Source organism: Nilaparvata lugens, chromosome 6, assembly GCF_014356525.2.
Source record: "Nilaparvata lugens isolate BPH chromosome 6, ASM1435652v1, whole genome shotgun sequence".
NCBI lineage: Eukaryota > Metazoa > Arthropoda > Insecta > Hemiptera > Delphacidae > Nilaparvata > Nilaparvata lugens.
The window spans coordinates 9,591,473-9,611,928 of record NC_052509.1 but is presented as its reverse complement, the minus strand read 5'-3'; the positions used below and the strand labels follow the sequence as shown (position 1 = coordinate 9,611,928).

General features: G+C 33.2%; 1 protein-coding gene across 1 annotated transcript in view; it reads right to left on the bottom strand.

Annotated features, from left to right (window-relative positions):
• The window catches only part of LOC111049840 (ankyrin repeat domain-containing protein SOWAHC), a 422,867-nt gene extending 403,734 nt beyond the window's left edge, over positions 1-19,133 (bottom strand). Inside the window, 5 exon segments of the mRNA XM_039430071.1 lie at positions 3,366-3,494; positions 12,928-12,990; positions 14,367-15,038; positions 17,222-17,286; positions 18,947-19,133. Of these exon segments, the coding sequence (XP_039286005.1) occupies positions 3,366-3,494; positions 12,928-12,990; positions 14,367-15,038; positions 17,222-17,286; positions 18,947-19,073 (1,056 nt within the window). The 5' untranslated portion in view covers positions 19,074-19,133.
• Positions 19,134-20,456: the final 1,323 nt, after the last annotated feature.

Sequence of the window (20,456 nt, the reverse complement as noted above, 5' to 3'; positions counted from 1 at the left end):
TTTCTCCCTTAGCATATTGAGGAGTGAGGGAAACCAGGATAACTGATGCAGTAGCTACACCTTGCTAACAGTTTGGGATGAATTTGGCTACCGTCTAGATGTCGTCCGAGCATCAAAAGGAGGGCACATAGAACACTTATAATACATTATCATAAACTTGATACTTCTGTGAGTTGATGTAAAATTGGTTCGTGTACACCATTTCTTTAAATAAATAATAACTGTTTAAAATTGGGTCATTCTTTTTGAAACACCCGGTAGGTACTTGAAGAGGACGGTGAAGGAGTTGAGATTATATAAATAAATAGGTAAATAAATAAATTTGAAAAAAAAGTTTATTTGTTCCCGGCCAAGCCGTACAAATACAAGCCAAGTTCAATAGAATAAAATCCAACGCAAGACACGGGAATACAAATTTATCAAGATACATGATACAAGATACAGGAGGGATCAAGATACATGCACAATTTACTCTACAATTCAAACATGAAATACTAGAGAAATATATTAGTTTATGGGAGATCAAAATTGCACCTATTTCTTCACAAAAGTATATAATAAAACTTATCAAAGTCTCTACTTTATGTGTGTTATCATGTTAATTTTACACTTCATCATTCTTTTCTATTAAAAAGATTAGAATTTTTAAAAAGAATAGTAATTTGAAAAAAACTACTTGGTACTTGGCTGATTATAGTCTGACCTAGTGAAGCGATAACTTCAAGTGATCAGCCCTAGTAGAATAACCCTACTAATTAATCTCTATTCATCTTTACAATAAGTACATCATCAAAATGATAGGGAGGGGAAAATAAGATAATCTTGTGCTAATCCTCTCCCAAATTTAGATTTGTTTACACATAGTCCGAAATAGGTTAATTCTTGTATTTTGTACTGTACAAAATTTAAGTCCTTCAATATTTTCACAAAGTAGATATTAGTGTTAGATATAAGATATTAGTGTTAGACATTGGATATTAGAGTTAGATATTAGTGTAGATATTAAGATAAGATAGAGATTGAAAAGAAAATAAACATATTTGTAGATTGAGAAGGATATTTAAGATACTATAGAGATTGAACAGAAAAGAAACATAATTGTGTAGTCTGAGAAGGACCCCACAAAAAAGAAGATGATAGAATGAACATCAAAAAGAAGATGAATGTGCAAAACAGCAATCAAGAATAATAGAACATTACTACATTACAGATAATTAATAACAAAGAATCAAAGAACAGAAAAGGAAAATTACAATTTTAACAACAATATTCAAACAACAGAGCGACAGAATAATCACAATCCAAACAATACTCAAATAACACAAAAATAGAATAATTACAATTTAAACAACAATACCTCAAAGAAAATAGATCATTCTACAGATAGATTACATAGCAATAAGGTATTCTAAATTTGAACTACAGGATTAGTTAATAGTAAAAAGTTAATAGTTGGAAGTTACAGTACTTAATAAACTTGAATCTACAATCTGGACTAACTTGTAAGTTTAGAAAATAGAATGTTACATTCTCATCCATTATGCTACATACTTGTTACTATATGGAATCTTACAATGATACTCTCTAATCTGGCTAGACAAATCCAACCTTCAACCCAACATCTAAAACTCTATTCACGGTCCGAAGTCGAATCCAACATTGTATGTTGGATCACAATTTATTTATTTCTAAAACAATTTATTTATTTATTTATAACACTATATGAAATCAATTATTGGGAGAGAAACAACAGGATAACCCCAAAACTGTCAAAAAGAAATCGGACAGTGAATGACCCGCTCAAAGAATATGAAACATAAATCAGTGAAGAAGGAGAGATGATAACCGAAGCTGACTTCCTCCCGCTGAGAAAACAAATTGCTTTTCAATCGTTCATCAACATCATTTCACTGTCTCTCTCCTGTCTTTCGCGTTTCAGAGCTGAACGAAAAAAGAATGGAAAGAGAAATGAAAAATGTGAGTGGAAAGCCACAAGGAAACTGAAAGAGAGAAAGAGAAAGATTTATAGAAAGAGAGAAAGTGGGACAGAACTGTTTTGAATGTTGGAAGATTTTCACACCTTACTTGAAAAATGTTTAGTTTAGGTTAGTTCATTCATTACTGGATACAATTCATATTAATAATGATGGTGATTTAAACAATAAGCTTGGTCCAAAACTAATCTATTCCCAAATTTGTTCAGTAAGTTCTGTACTATGTTTTGATTGATGTATCCTCGTTCTTGTAAGAACTGTATCCTCTGTACCTTGTTTTTGATCCTATGTATCCTCGTTCTTATAATTTGTCTAAAATTTTGGACAAATGTTGTTTTCTTTGATTGAGTATAGCATCAATCAAATAAACAGCATTCGAACAACTCTATTCTTTATTCTTTATTCTTTATTAATTCATACAATAAGTACATCATCAAAATGATAGCGAGAAAAAATAAGGTAACCTTGTGCTATTCCTCTCCCAAATTTAGATAAGGTTACACATAGTCCGAAATAGGTTAATTCTTGTAGTCACTATAACTGAAAAAGACTAATACTTCAGTTACTTCTGTAATTTAACTCAATTTTAAATTATTTTTTTTAATGGAAGAAGAATATTAAATTAAAAAATTAATTCTGTTGAAACCAATAATTAATGAAAAGACAAAGTTCAAAAATCAATTTTGGCTATCAATAACAAAATCAAAGTTTATCAATTAAGTGCATCAATATAGACAATATGATAGCATACAGAAAATACACGGTTACATATTACCATAGAAAAAAGATTGCATAAGTAGAGAGGACTTTAAAGTCCTAAATCCGCCTGATAAAGATTTTTTCATTTCATTTCATATCCCATGGTACAGGGTGTTTTATGTTCCAAATTTTACTGTTATCTATCACTATTACTGTTTTACTATCTCAAGTCGATAGTCCAATAATTATTTCTTTTTGGTGAAGCTATGTGACGCTGGTAGTCTTTCATACTGTGCCGTTCTTACACTATCACCCCAAAATACCAGTTATAACAGACAGTAGTCGACTTGAGTTGACAAAAAATCGGCTTGAAATTTGGAACATAAACGACCCATAGCATGGGGTATCTTATAAAATAATATATCTGTGCAAAACTCATCTATGAATCATTAATTTTTCAAATTATTGATTATACCTTTCTCTTCAAACATCAGTTTCTTTAACAACTTTTAACATTATGAACAGTGACAAATTTTTGAGTTTGGATGTATTAGACATAAGAATACAATTATACTTTTATGAATCCTGACAATTTTAGATCTATAATGAAATTTTTGTTAGCCCTTCTATTCAACATTCTATCATAATGCGATAAATTTTGTAATTTCCTACCTTCCCGGATTTCTTCTTGTTGCTAGGGAACTGTGATCTTTGCAGAGCACTTTCAGAGGCGAGCCGATTGAATTTCTGCATGCACTCTTTCACTGTGATTTTCGATTCGGCGTCAACTTGTGAGTTATCCTGTAACAAAAACAACACAAAATTGAAGAAAAACTGGAAAAATAACAGTGAAAATAGGACAGCTAATCTTTGTTTTGGGGCAAATCATAATCATGTAGATTAACCCAGTATAAGGACGCAAAATTTCCTGTAACAAAGTCAACACAAAGTTGAAAAAAACCTAGAAAAAAACCTGTGAAAATAAGTTGTGTAAATTTCAAATAAGTTTGTGTCAATTTTTACACAAAAAGTTGTGTAAAACCTGTGTAAATTTCTAATCTTTGTTTTGGCGCAAACCATAGTATGTAGTAGATTGACCCAATATTAGGGCGTTACATTAATAGCTTACTATTTTTAAATATTTACTCAGTAAAATGAAGCTACAAGAAGTGAGGTACAAAATAGAGATTGAGTGGTAGAGAGGACTTAAAGCCCTAACTCCGCCTAATGAATATTTTTTTCACTTTATTTCATTTATAAGATTAAAATGTGTAAATGTTTCAATGCTGTTAATTAATTTTCAATGAAGCTTGAAGTGAGAATAATTTTAAAATGGTGATTAAAATAAAATTACTTCACTTATATGGGCCACTTTATTAAAATTAATAAAAACAAAAAGTACCCATTTATTTAAAACATTTTAAATAAATGTTTTTGCATTTAAACTTGAAAATGGCCGAATTGGCCGAAACTAGTTGTTTGAGATGTTTTGAAATGTTTTTAATAAAAGAGTACTTCATGTTTTTTTATATTGTTTTTATTATTAATTATGATAGTATGATAGTTGCTTTGGATTGTATGATTTACATATTGTTTCATCGTAGATAATAAAATTTGAATTTGAAAAATTCACAAATAAAAATTAAATAGATTTATATACAATACAAGGGTACTTAAAATGCTAAAAAGGGTACTTAGATATTTATGATTTCTTGATAAACAAGAGCAGACTTCACCAAAAAGTTAATACAATGGTGCTATGAATTAATAAATTCAAAAATATGAAGTTCCCAAAATTCAAATTCAAATTATTTATTTGCAATTTCATTCGTTTACAATATTATTTACAACATGTAAAGAATTTCTGCATTGTCACTATTCTACATTCATTCAATTATATAAATCACAAATTCATAAAATACATAATAATAATAATAAATAACTACCATGAGTTATCATCTCAACTGAAACCTGATTAATTAGGGGAACATATCAACAAAATTTTGACAATAGTATTATTCTTATTCTTATTCTTAATTACTGAATTCAAAAATATTAAGTTCCTATGAGTTATCAACTCAATTGAAACCTGATTAATTAGGGGAACACATCAACAATATTTTGGCAATTATTCTTAATAAATACAAAAATATAAATTTCCCATGAGTTATCATCTCAACTGAAACCTAATCAATTCGGGGAACACATCAACAATATTTTGACAATTCTGTTCACCTCGGCTATCAAATTACATTGACAAATTACAATTACAAATGACTAATTACGCCGAATAACTAATTATTCCGCTACCGGTACTCTTGTCTAGACGCCCTGTTGTGATTCACTTCAAAATATCAGCATTAGATGAATGTGAAGCACTAGTATCATTAATGAAGACAGCTGCCAGTTTTAAATTAATTCCACCATGGACAATATTGATAAGACAGCGCCAATGCAACTATTGGCTGGTGACAGGAATAACGTCAGGTGGCGACATTACAAATCTATACTTGTAATCTAAAAGTCTAGACGCCCTTTAGTGACGCCCGACTATATTCTAAATGAGGACTGTTATTGTCATCCTTTACAATTGAATCAATTTGCTAGAAGTGAACTAAATCATAATATAATGTAGGTACAGTATATTATTATTAGCGTATGGCTTTCATAGTGGGGACCCAAGGGTAGTTCCACCTCGCCGTATATAGTCCAAAGTTCCCTAATGGGAAACCGGACACTAAGGTTATAGCATAGATAAACAATAGCATAAGTAGATATCCCATGGTTTAGGGCGTTTATGTCGCAACTTTTACTGTTATCTCAAGCCGATAGTCCAAGTAGTTCTTTCCCGTGGAGCTTTATGACGCTGGTAGTCTCTCATATTGTGCCGTTCATACACTCTTGCCCGGTCAAAACAGTAAAAATCCACAATAATCGACAGTAATTGGCTTAGGATAACAGTAAAAGTTGCGACATAAACGCCCTATACCATGGGATATCTACTTACGCTATTGTTTCTCTATGGTTATAGTTATAGTGAGCACAATACTTTAAATTTACACTTTACACTTTTCAGGTATAGTCAGTCATAGAACAAAGATGGCATAAGAAGATATTCCATGGTATAGGGCATTTATGTTCTGAATTTTACTTTCAACTCAAGCCGATAGTCCTAGTAGTTCTTTTATGTGACGCTGGTAGTCTCTCACACTGTGCCGTTCTTACACTCTCACCCAGCCAAAACAGAGCCTGGTTTTCATAAGGAGAGTTAGTGGTAGAGTCCCCTGGGTAAGTACTAACTTTCTTGTGAACTCTCTCAATAAAAACGTTCATGGTAGAGTACTAGTTTTTAGTAGAGTAGAGTAGTATAGCACCGTGGGATAGCACTCTACCACTTGCCTTCCCCCACCACCGCTTCTCACTCTATCACTACTATGCTAATGAAAACAGTCTCGAGCTAGTAGAGTAGAGTCGTGCCGTAGGCTATCAAGTTTAAGAAGTATTGTTATTTATTAAAAAGTGTCAATTTATTAAAATTTTAATAAGTGTTTAAGTGTTAATTTATTAAAACGTTTTGACATTTTAAGGTTAGTTCTGTTCACTAGACAATACACTTTACCTACAATTTTCAATTGTAGTGGAAACAGTTACTCGACCAAGAAAGTAGAGTATCGTTAGTATGCCAGTTACTCGACCACTAGCTCTACTAGTGAAAACCAGGCTTTATAGACAGTAGTCGGCTTGAGTTGACAAAATTGACTTGAAATTTGCTATAGGTTTGAATTTAACTATTCAACTAACATGACTTTTAGTCCTCGGGGTACTTGAAGTTATTTATTCTTCTATTGATGTAGATAAGTTATTGTGATTTCTTTGTACAACATGTAAATGTATTATTTTATTTGTTGTGATGTACTCTACTTTTGATAATTTCTGATGTGTAATGTATCAATTGGAAGAGTAAATGAATTTATCATAACAAAAGCTTGAAAAATACACCTACATCAAAAATCTCATCAATATCTACAAAAACACGACATACCAACTTCACAAATAAAAACACTTGCAAGCAAGCCGAATACAACTTGAAACCACTTGAAGCGTTCAAACACAAGCCGAAACTACAAGATCACAAGTACACTGACATAACAAGCGCAAAAGGCAAATTACTCTGATCACTTAAGACCTTTGAAACAACTGGGACACTCCCCGCTTGACCCCTGACCCCCCGGCACCTTAAAAGTGTCCCTCAATCATATTCTAGGTCACTTTATTCTGACTGAAGGCCAGAAGGGTAGAGGTACAAAGTCGAGGTGAGACTGGCCTACACTATTCAAGATGTTATAAGTTACTGATAAAAAATAAAAATTTTCTTTGTCATGATAAGATTAATGAAACTTTTGCATTGTAGAACAGCTGACACTGCACTATTCAATATGTTATAAGTTACTGATTTAAAAAAAATCTGGTGTGGCGCACTAACACAACTTTCCTTGCCGTTATGAAAATTGATCACCTGACGCTAGTGTTGTCGCGCATTTCAAGAGTCTACTATTCAAAGATCTAAGCCAGCTGGTGACAGGACAATAATGCTGGATACACACGAGATCTGCTATCTCTTCAAAGTGAATGATTTAATAGAATCAACAGTTGCCAACAGTTTGCAATTGAATAATCTTATTTTCTCTAATTTCGAGCTTATTTTCTATTTTAGGTGAAAATGCTACTGAACATTAATTGTAGAGATTTTTATGCTCAAACTATTCATTAATAAAATAGAAACAGCAGATGAACTATCTCAAACGATTCATTAATAAAATAGAAACAATAGAGGGAATATCTCTAACTATTCATTGAATATTATTTGTTTCCAAATGCTGATACCTGGACAGTAACTCTATTTGTATGAAATATGTCGGATAACAAATAAAAATTTTGATTGAAACTATTCATTCAAGGAGTAGATGGATAGTAGGCCTAACTAAAAGAACGAAGAGTTAGCAAACCTATCATTCTAAAAAAATCCAATGATTCGTATCTCAATTGAAACACTACTATACTGATGAAAATCAACAACTAAACTCACTTCAATAATAGCACAGTAACATCAATTCATAAAACTGGAACGTGACTAACAGAACAGAAATAGAGTGTTTTGATACTAAAAGTGTGATGAAATGGCTCCCACAACACACTCTAATTGTACCAATCGTGATAAGAAGATATGCATATTAAAACTATACTAAGATTACTACTGTAGTAGAACTACCAGGTTTATCTACTGCAAACTATACGTATAGTTTTGCAGTAGATAAACCTGGTAGTTCTACTACAGTAGTAATCTTAGTATAGTTTTAATATGCATATCTTCTTATCACGATTGGTACAATTAGAGTGTGTTGTGGGAGCCATTTCATCACACTTTTAGTATCAAAACACTCTATTTCTGTTCTGTTAGTCACGTTCCAGTTTTTTGAATTGATGTTACTGTGCTATTATTGAAGTGAGTTTAGTTGTTGATTTTCATCAGTATAGTAGTGTTTCAATTGAGATACGAATCATTGGATTTTTTTAGAATGATAGGTTTGCTAACTCTTCGTTCTTTTAGTTAGGCCTACTATCCATCTACTCCTTGAATGAATAGTTTCAATCAAAATTTTTATTTGTTATCCGACATATTTCATACAATAGAGTTACTGTCCAGGTATCAGCATTTGGAAACAAATAATATTCAATGAATAGTTAGAGATATTCCCTCTATTGTTTCTATTTTATTAATGAATCGTTTGAGATAGTTCATCTGCTGTTTCTATTTTATTAATGAATAGTTTGAGATATTCCATCTATTGTTTCTATTTAATTAATGAATTGTTTGAGCATTTGTGGAAAATTGGAGTCATTATTGGGAAATGTGAATGATTTATTTAACATGAAAGTGAAAGAGTGAATAGTGACATGTTCTATAGTGGATAGATAGTGTGGTTATGCATCCATATTCCATGTGAGTGTTCTCTACTAGAATAAAGTAATCTATACTAGAATTTATGTATTGGGACTACTCAAGGATCTACGCGTTTTCAGCTGTTCTACAATACAAAAGTTTCATTAATCTTATCATCGCATAGAAAATTTTGCCATTTACTTTCCTTGCCCTATTACCATAGGTAAGGAAAGTATTGCTTTCCGAAAAAAGTAAGGTACCCCAATTTCTAAATTTCTATACGGTTCAAGATCCCCTGAGTCCAAAAAAGTGGTTTTTGGGTATTGGTCTGTATGTGTGTGTATATGAGTGTATGTGCGTCTGTGTACACGATATCTCATCTCCCAATGAATGGAATGACTTGAAATTTGGAACTTAAGGTCCTTACAATATAAGGATCCGAAACGAACAATTTCGATTTAAGATGGCGGTTAAAATGGCAAAAATGTTGTCAAAAACAGGATTTTTCGCGATTTTCTCGAAAATGGCTCCAACGATTTTGATGAAATTTATACCTAAAATAGTCATTTGATAAGCTATATCAACTGCCACAAGTCCCATATCTGTAAAAATTTCAGGAGCTCAGCCTCATCTATGCAAAGTTTGATTTTAGATTTCCAATTATTAGGTCTCAGATATAATTTAAACGAAAAATTTCGAGTGGAAAATATTGAGCATGAAAATCTCTTCAATTGATGTCCAGTAACATTTTCACCTAAAATTGAAAATAAGCTTGAAATTTGAGAAAATGTGATTATTCAATCGTAAACTTTTGGCAACTGTTGATTCCATTAAATTATTCACTATGAAGAGATAGCAGATCTCGTGTGTATCCAGCGTTATTGTACTGTCACCAGCTGGCTCCGATCTTTGTTTATAAGTAGACTTGAGATGCGCGTGAACACTAGCGTCAGGTGATCAATTTTCATAACGGCAAGGAAAGTTGTGTGAGTGCGCCACACCAGATTTTTTTAATTAGTAACTTATAACATATTGAATAGTGCAGTGTTAGCTGTTCTACAATGCAAAAATTTCATTAATCTTATCATGTTAAATAAATCATTCACATTTCCCAAAAATGTCTCCAGTTTCTCACAAATGCTCAAACAATTCATTAACGGAATAGCAACAGAAGATGGACTATCTCAAACTGTTCATTAATGGATTAGAAACAAAAGATGAGCTATCTCAAACTATTCATTAACAAAATAGAAACAATAGATGGACTATCTCAAACGATTCATTAATAAAATATAAACAATAGAGGGAATATCTCAAACTATTCATTGAATATTATTTGTTTCCAAATGCTGATACCTGGACAGTAACTCTATTTGTATGAAATATGTTGGATAACAAATAAAAATTATGATTGAAACTATTCATTCAAGGAGTAGATGGATAGTAGGTCTAACTAAAAGAACGAAGAGTTAGCAAACCTATCATTCTAAAAAAATCCAATGATTCGTATCTCAATTGAAACACTACCATACTGATGAAAATCAACAACTAAACTCACTTCAATAATAGCACAGTAACATCAATTCATAAAACTGGAACGTGACTAACAGAACAGAAACAGAGTGTTTTGATACTAAAAGTGTGATAAAATGGCTCCCACAACACACTCTAATTGTACCAATCGTGATAAGAAGATATGCATATTAAAACTATACTAAGATTACTACTGTAGTAGAACTACCAGGTTTATCTAATGCAAAACTATACACTTACTTCAAACTATCAGTATTTCTCATCAATAACTAGCATGCTTCCCATTCAAACTAACGCCGACAGTTTGAAGTGAATCTTACTACAAAATGAAACATGAATGAATAGTGGAAAAACAAGATGTTATAGTGAGGTCCACGTTACAATGGCAGTGGATAAAGATAGGAGAACAACGTTGCTAAACCTCTGTTTTGTCAATGCCCTCTATAGACGGTAGCTGATACAGGTTTATTGATGTAATATTAACTGTTTAATCTCGCTTAAAATAATCAATTATATTTTATTAAGCAATAAATTATATTTTCCAATAATGAATTTACCTAATTAAGATGAAATATTTTGTTAGTTAATTATCATTTCTACATTGTTACAAGACGATCTGGCAACAGAGCAAAGCGAGAAAGAGATAGCGCTATCCGCTTTGTTCAATGATAGACAAGGATAGCAATACCATTGCTAATCAAATACTGCCATTATAATGTGGACCTCACTATATCCTTGTCTATCATTCAACAAAGCAGATAGCGCTATCTCTTTCTCGCCTTGCTCTGTTGCCAGATCGTCTTTTAACAATGTAGAATTAATAACTAATTAACAAAATATTTTATCTTAATTGTGTAAATCAATTATGACATTATTGAAAAATATAATTTGCTGCTTAATAAAATATTGGCCTAATTGATTATTCTAAACGAGAATGAACAGTTAATGTTACATCAATAAACCTGTATCAGCTACTGTCTATAGAAGGCATTGACAAGACAGATGATCGACAACGTTTTTCTCCTATCTTTCTCCACTGCCATTATAACGTGGACCTCACTATAGTAACAACAATATTATCATGGATGATTAGAACTAGAGCACAACTGATTAGGTATTTATTTTTAAAGTTTCGATGTTCTAATATTTGACCGGATTCGAGATGATAGACATTGTCCGTTCATATTACAACACATTTATATCACAGCACTTGACAGAGCATTACTTATCAGATTGGAAAATCTCTTATGAGATGAAATGAAAAGGCCTGACTACTGTATTCTTAATTATCAAAGTACGGCTTGCTGTGCTAGTAGACTCAAATGACTGGCAAATACTCAGCTGATCAACTAGAGTCAGTGCAAATTTACTTCAGACTTTGAGGAATATGCAGCGCAGAGAAATGGAGGGATATCAGCCAATTACAGTGATTAATAGAATAATAGGTGGAAGCGCAGTTGCCAATTCGTCAGTCGTCTGACCGCTTTCAGACAGGAAACTTGTAGCACGGAATAAGCATAAAGTGTTTGCTTAGCATTAAGCATTAAGTGTAGTGTTTCTTTCCTCTGTGCTTGTAGCATGAGCACATGAGCAGTCACTAGAAGTTGGAAAACGCTGGCCGCTTCAGAACGGCAACATCGCGCCTCTGTATCCCTCCCGCACGCTGTATGCTTTCTCTGCTGCGCATGTCCATTACAAGTCGGAAGTAAATTTGCACGGACTATAAATAATGTTACTGCTATGTATAGTAGCGTCATGATGCTGTGGAAGGGGTGAATCGGTTCAGGGATCAACACATGAGACCGTGACTATACATCATCGTCATCATCCGTCTCACTCGTCATCACAGCAAGAATAAAACATACAAGCAAGTCACTAATCGATGAGAGTTCATATTTTATGAATCTCTAAAACGGTTCTTAGAGGTTTATCCTTTTTAGAATTCTTCCTAGAAGAAATATTTTAGTTAAACTAGTCTACATGAATTGAGTAAGTAATAATTATTCTTAACATTAAATTATGATTGAAAGAATAAGACTTAGATATTGTCAATACCACTTTCATTTATTCGAAAATTAATTCTACATCTACCAAGATGTGGTAGGTATTACCAAGAAACCTGGTACTGAATTATGAATTAATTTTCGAATGTTTTAAAGTGGTATTGACAATATCTAAGTCTTATTCTTTCAATTATGGAGAAATATCACAACATCTCATACCATACAATCAAATTAATTATGAGCTTAGATCGATCAGTCAGGAGGCATTTCCTCGAGAAGACGTAAGTTACTAATCCATGATTATAATATTGTATATTAGAAATGTAATTTTGGTTGTGTCAAGAGGGCTATTATGGGAAGTATTTCTTCCTGGTGCCCTCATATTGTAATCTAAATAATTAAATGATTAAATAAATAAATAAATGAATAAATAAATAGATGATTGGTACTAAAACCATGTTGGTAGTTTTGGGAGGATCCCTCACCACAATATGAATCAGATGAGACAGAAGCCGACCTCGACTGCAAGGCTTCCAGTGTGATTACTACAAATAAATAAATGGATAAATACTGTAAATAAAAAATAAGAGATGAATACAAAATAAGAAATGAAAATAAATAAAGTAATAAAGAAATAAATGAAAAAGGACATCAGGTTGGCTGCCCTGTGGCTACTGCAAAACAGGTTGCAAAAGAAACAGAGCGCATGCGCAGTACTTTGTTACTAAATTATTATTGAACTACTTTTGCATCTCACCTCACTCTCAGCCTCTGCACCGATTGTTTTTGGCCGTTTGTTCAGTTCGCCGACAACGTTCTCCTTATTGTTGTTGAAGGTATCCATTTTGATTTTTTCAGAACTTTTTCGCCGAGGCGGAACGGGGGGAGGGGGATCGGCAAACGAGGAGGAGGAGGAGAGCTGATAGGTGGAGGAGGAGAAGGAAGCCGTGGAAGAAGTAGAGGGAGATAGGGAAGCAACACTAGCAGATCTGGAAACTAGGGGAGCTGAAGGGGATCTCGGGATTGACGACTGAGGGGAGTGCGGAAACGAGAAGTTGGCTGGAGGGGAGTGTGGAAATGAGGACGAGTTAGAAGACGTGAGGGATTGCGGAAACGAGTTGAGATTTTGAGACGTGAGGTTAGTATGGGATGTCGGAATTTGAGAACTAGAGCCCCCCCTTTGAGGTGTGGAAACAGGAGGCGGAGGAGGCCGATAGGGCGGGGGTTGACGGTTTGTAGGGGTGAAAAAATTTTCGAAACTGTCCTGAGAGGCAGAAAAATTGCTAGGGGTGCCCAGGGGGTAATTTCCAGGACTGAAATTGCTGGGAGAGGGTAGGGTAGATGTGGGTATACCAAGAATGGTGGGTCAGGGGCGTAGGGGGGTGGACTGCTTACTACACTGCTACGTGAGGAACTACCACCAGGGGTGAACGTTTCAGGGTGACGGAAGCGTTTCTTGAGGATGAGGTATTTTTCTCCCTGTAACAAAAAATTAAATAATTAAAAATAAAAGAAGAAATTTGTTGAAGATGAAAATGTGGATGGCAAGATATAAGAATCTATTAGCACTTACATGTCCTGTTGTCATTGTTTTGAAAAATTTGTTTCACTTTTTCCAATTTCTCGTTTTTGAAATATTTGTTTCAATTTCTCCTATCTCATATTAACACACAGCTTAACGAATCACATTAAAACTAAAATCTGAAAGGAACTAACAGTGTACAATTATGTATAACATTAAAAACCACGATTAAATTGGAAACAAACAATACTATAAGGAAAAAATTCAAAGCAATTATGATGAATTCGGGACAAAGAATAACTAATACTGGAGGATTGGTTTCGAAATCTTGACTCAAAAATTTTGAGATTTTCAAGTTCATAAGACTATGATCTGCGAGGATGAAATATGTAAAATAATATGAGATAGGAGCAATTGAAACAAATATTTCAAAAACGTGAAATTGGAAAAAGTAAAACAAATATTTCAAAACAATTACGATAGGACATGTAAGTGCTAATGAAGGATTTGTTTTGAGATCTTATTTTAAAAGAATCTATTGATAAAAGCAATGTAAAACATGTAGTACCCTTTTGTTACTAAATTATTATTGAACTACTTTTGCATCTCACCTCACTCTCAGCCTCTGCACCGATTGTTTTTGGCCGTTTGTTCAGTTCGCCGACAACGTTCTCCTTATTGTTCACATTGTTGTTGTTGAAGGTATCCATTTTGATTTTTTCAGAACTTTTTCGCCGAGGCGGAACGGGGGGAGGGGGATCGGCAAACGAGGAGGAGGAGGAGAGCTGATAGGTGGAGGAGGAGAAGGAAGCCGTGGAAGAAGTAGAGGGAGATAGGGAAGCAACACTAGCAGATCTGGAAACTAGGGGAGCTGAAGGGGATCTCGGGATTGATGATTGAGGGGAGTGCGGAAACGAGAAGTTGGCTGGAGGGGAGTGTGGAAATGAGGACGAGTTAGAAGACGAGAGGGATTGCGGAAACGAGTTGAGATTTTGAGACGTGAGGTTAGTATGGGATGTCGGAATTTGAGAACTAGAGCCCCCCCTTTGAGGTGTGGAAACAGGAGGCGGAGGAGGCCGATAGGGCGGGGGTTGACGGTTTGTAGGGGTGAAAAAATTTTCGAAACTGTCCTGAGAGGCTGAAAAATTGCTAGGGGTGCCTAAGGGATAATTTCCAGGACTGAAATTGCTGGGAGTGGGGAGGGGAGATGTGGGTATACCCAAGAATGGTGGGTCAGGAGTGTAGGGGGGTGGACTGCTTACTACACTGCTACGTGAGGAACTACCACCAGGGGTGAACGTTTCAGGGTGACGAAAGCGTTTCTTGAGGATGAGGTATTTTTCTCCCTGTAACAAAAAAATTAAATAATTAAAAATAAAAGAAGAAATTTGTTGAAGATGAAAATGTGGATGGCAAGATATAAGAATCTATTAGCACTTACATGTCCTGTTGTCATTGTTTTGAAAAATTTGTTTCACTTTTTCCAATTTCTCGTTTTTGAAATATTTGTTTCAATTTCTCCTATCTCATATTAACACACAGCTTAACGAATCACATTAAAACTAAAATCTGAAAGGAACTAACAGTGTACAATTATGTATAACATTAAAAACCACGATTAAATTGGAAACAAACAACACTATGAGGAAAAAATTCAAAGCAATTATGATGAATTTGGGGCAAAGAAATAACTAATACTGAAGGATTGGTTTTGAGATCTAGACTCAAAAATTTTGAGATTTTCAATAAATAAGACTATGATCTGCGAGGATGAAATATGTAAAATAATATGAGATAGGAGCAATTGAAACAAATATTTCAAAAACGTGAAATTGGAAAAAGTAAAACAAATATTTCAAAACAATGACGATAGGACATGTAAGTGCTAATGAAGGATTTGTTTTGAGATCTTATTTTAAAAGAATCTATTAATAAAAACAATGTAAAACATGTAGTACCCTTTTATTACTACATATTTTTAATAATTTTGTAGAGTTGTAGTGACTGCATGCACCCTGGATATAGGCTACCATCAGCACAGATTGATTCTTCAACAAGTGCACCCAACCTCTCAAAAAAGGGCTGTATTGAGTCAAAAGCCACAAAATTACTATCTCTCTCGACCTAGTCGAGTCAAAAGTCACAAAACGACTACCTCTCTCGACCTAGTCGAGTGGTCAGGAGCGTTGCAACATCAGTCTGCTATCGTTGCGCACTAGCAAATCTTAAGAGATTATCATGCAAATCTCAAAAGATTATCATGCAAATCTTAAGAGATTAGCATGCAAATCTTAAGAGATTAGCATGCAAATCTTAAGAGATTAGCATGCAAATCTTAAGAGATTATCATACAAATCTTAAGAGATCATCATCCAGAAAAAAATCTCTTCTGGCTCAACATAAACATGATTTGAAAGCCAAGTTTGTTATGAAAATCAACAACGGTTAATTTGACATGATTCCATCTTCAGAATCAAATTCTTTTGAAGTATTTCCTATGCATAAAACTAGTGAGAATAGGACATTTTAATAGAAAACTTTAGAATAGGTTGGAATTAATTTGTCTCTGATAACAACTAATTATGCAAAACCAAAGACTTATCATCTGTAAATCTCAATCCCAAGTTTACTTGATCTGCAAAAAATTTACTCTTTTTTCATACAAACTTATTGCTTATTGATGAAGAAGTAGCCTACTAGAGTTATCCAAATATACTTTAATCAATGTTAATCATAGCAGACCTGATAGCAGACCAATGTTAATCAGGTGCTAATTATTTATAACGTGAATCTCACTGTAGACTGTCTAGATCAGTGGGAAGAAACATTTTTTTCCTACAGTTACGTTGAAAAGTGGCCATTGCTGCACTGATTACAGAACGCAAAGAATCACTTTTCCGCTCTAGTGCGGGAAAAATTTTTCTGCACTCCAGATTTGCAACATGGCAACGCAAAATACTTAGTAGGTTATATGGAGCAACAGTGCAGCAAAACCAAAATGAAGTTGGTAACAGTGACTGCTGTGGCTGCTATAGTGAGCAGAGGTGCAACCAAGCACAACGCGCTAATTATTATTCATTATATATTATAACCAACAACAACGAAGACTTTAGGATTTTAGAATTAAGGTTTTTATCAATAATAAAATTACACAGAAAAACATTTGATGCATTTCAGGCAATTTTACCCATAATTACCCACTTTTCATATTCAATGGTAACTGTAGGAAAAACTTAATGTGAAATACGTGCGCAAAGTTCCTCTGCTGCACTCAAGAAACCATTCCGCCCTCGCCTACGGCTCGGGCGTAAACGTTTCTTTCGGTGCAGCAAACTGACACTTTGCGCACTAGTTGCACAAATAACTATTCTAATTTTCGTGCTTCATTTTTCTATGTATTTTTCAGAATAACAATACTAGAGTTAACCTAATATACTATGATCATTTAATATTATTCAATCTCATTTTTAAATTGAATAGAAATCTAAATTATTATTCAGATTAAGACTAATGAACTTATTTTACTAACCTCTTCTCCTCTGACAATTGTGGCCAGTGTATTGACGTTCTCTTTGAACTCATTTCTGGCCTCAGCTGAAACAAGAGATAGACATAATTATTCTCAAGTTTTCAAGTGGTATAAACACTTGAATTTACTCTTGATAAGAGAAATTTGAGTTGGCGTATCAGGCATCAGTGATAGACAACAATTAGTACTTGAAATAAATTTAACATAGGCTACTTCCTGAAGAAAGTACAAACAATTAACAGATATGTTGCTTCAACTAGGAGAAAATATTGTAATATGGGTTTGAATTGATATATTCATGAAATAGTTGAGAATGATATTGTATCTATAATGTATAAATAAATAGGTAACATGAAGATGGAGGAAACGATTGAAAGCCACATTAAAGCATTAAATGCAATTAGAATGTTAATAAAACCAGTGTGAAATGGCTAGATAATACCTTTATTGGTAAGACTAGAGACATATTCTTCATTTTTGTAATTTTTATCTAGTACCCTATGAATTCTACAGGCCATAATTAGACCTAACCTAGTGACTAGTGACATATTCTTCATTTTTTTAAATGTTAATCAAGTACTCTATAAATACTACTTGCCATAATTAAGCCTAACCTATAAAGTAATAACAAAACACGTGCATTACAGTAGCTTACAACATTTATGTTCTACATAAGACAACTGCAAAAAGATTTCCTTGAAAGGTTGCTTTGAAATTTGACCAAGCATAAGAATATTTTATTTATTTACTTATTTATAAGGTTAGCAAAAAAAATACAAAATACGGAAAAGAAAAAACAGGCTATTGCCTAAAACTTCTTCAATTTCCTGAATTAGTTTTAAATTGTCCAAATATTATAGGTTATGTCCATTCAAATTTCTACACAAAATCACAATCTAAAATATAAATTAGAATAAAACAAACAATTTTAAATTTGGATGGATTAATAATAAAAGTTTCTTAAAAACATGAAACAAACTATAGGCCTAAATTCACAAAATAAAGAATAAAAACACTTAAATTTTGAGCTCAAAAATATCACATTCACCATAGCTATATATCACTAATAACAAGAAATTAGCCTTCATTATGAATATCACTGGATTGAGAGTTGACATACGGAAGACTAGACATCTAGGTTGGGTTATCTAAGTCTTAGGACTAGACATCTAAGTCTTAGGACTAACCTAATTGCAACCATAAATCAAATACATTTAAAACTACAGGAATCATCAAGTTTAACATAATCTTATGTGATACAATATTGTATAGAGAGAAAAATCTGATGTTAACTATATCCTGCATTATTCAACAATATTAAAATTAAGTTTGCCTACCCAAGTTATGACTCATAAACATGAAATCATAACTACTTTCAAGGCTTCATAATTGTTATTTTCTTTTGAAATTATAGCATTTAATTTCATTATTATTCTATATTTTGTAGTAGCCTAATGAAGATTCTGATATATATTTGGAAACTATTACGGTACTGCTTTACAAGGAAAAATGTTTCAAAGTTAACCTAAATGAAAGAGGTAGGCTACCTACTGTAGCTACAAATTCAAAACTTAAAACTATGAGCTCCAAGTGAAACTATGTTGTATGAGATTGATGAGATGATATATTTATTGATAGTTTGTGAATAAATGTGATTGATACAGGAAATAATCTAAAAATTGGAAGAATTTACAAAACAAAGTTAGGTTATGTTTGGTAGCCCACCTCTTGTTTCTGGATTTGTGAGTGCTGGTTTGAAATGTTTGACAAGATCATGATTTGTTACTGTTCCACCACGTTGTAGAATAAATTCGCGAATACTTTCCAAACTTAAATCTTGTCGCGAACCCATAATTTCAAAAAAGTTTCACAACAAATTGACACCCGACCGAATCACGCGTATGGGTTTCGTTTCACTGAATGAATAGTCGACTCTCGACAGAGTCGATAGGAAAATACCGATATTACTAGGCGCGCGTCAGTTTGAATTTCTTTTTGTTAGCATTGCTGAGTTATTCGTTGGCTATGCTAGGATTAATAATAACGATTTATATGTAAATAGATTGAATAAGTGGAGTGAATAGCTGTATATTGAATTAAATATTATAATCTCGATCTCATTTCAGTTTATTTTAGTGAAATATCAATTAATTTTGTTCATTTTGTAAACAAAGTAGCCTACAGTGAACGAAATAAGAATGGTTGATCAATTGTTCCTTCATGATATTTCAAATTAATGCAGTTTCTTTATCGTACATTATACAATGAATGATACCTTTGTACCTGAATCTGTTTTTATAGATCTATTTGGCTTATTAATTCAAGAGGTTGGAAAAGATTGTTTGCTTTGAAAAGAAAAGTCCTAGAAATTCTCTCACCGTAGCCGAATCTTTTGCGTTTTTAACTCATAAACCATACGATGATCATACGACAAATACGATCAAAGAAGGAAAGAAGTTGACAATAAAGTGATTTTATTTCTAATATTGTTCTATTTGAAGGCTTACTTTCCATGATAATGTATTAGAAACCCTCAACCGCCTTATATTTGTGACAACTTGAAATCCAGGATTTTCTACATGAATTTACCACCCACTTCTTCAAATCCCCTTTCAAATAATGTCGTCAAACACCAAGCAGTATTAAACTTGTCCAACAAGAAACTTCGATTATTCAAAAACATTGCAATGTACTGTATTCCAACAGAGAAATGCCAACATTCACCCTACAAACTCAGATTATTTGAAAGCATTTAAAGCTGTGTTCAAGATTGTTCAAACTCTGAATCATCTTACTACATTTTAGGTAGTCGAACTCCCACATCTTCAAATAACATTTAAAACTATTGTATCTTGCCCAGTAGGAGGAGAAAATAACATAAAATCAGGGAAATCCAGCGGTGGAACACAGAAACCACATTGAAATTAACAAGGCTACCAAATGTCAAATTGAGAGATAACAATTGAATCATCATTGCTACCAACAATTGTATTCACTTGTACCAAATGAATAAAATGAATAGCCAACCGCGATAACAAAATCTAAACATTCAAATCAACTTAAAACGTCATGTAACTGCGCGGTGACTCATCCGCTATTACATGATTCCCAACTTTTTGCTAAATTAGCTCCGTCTAATAATGGATAAATTGTGTTGAATTGAAGCTGTATACGTCATAGAAACTGTGGTTGGTGAACAATGGGTTGATTTCCATACTGAATTTGAAAGACAAAT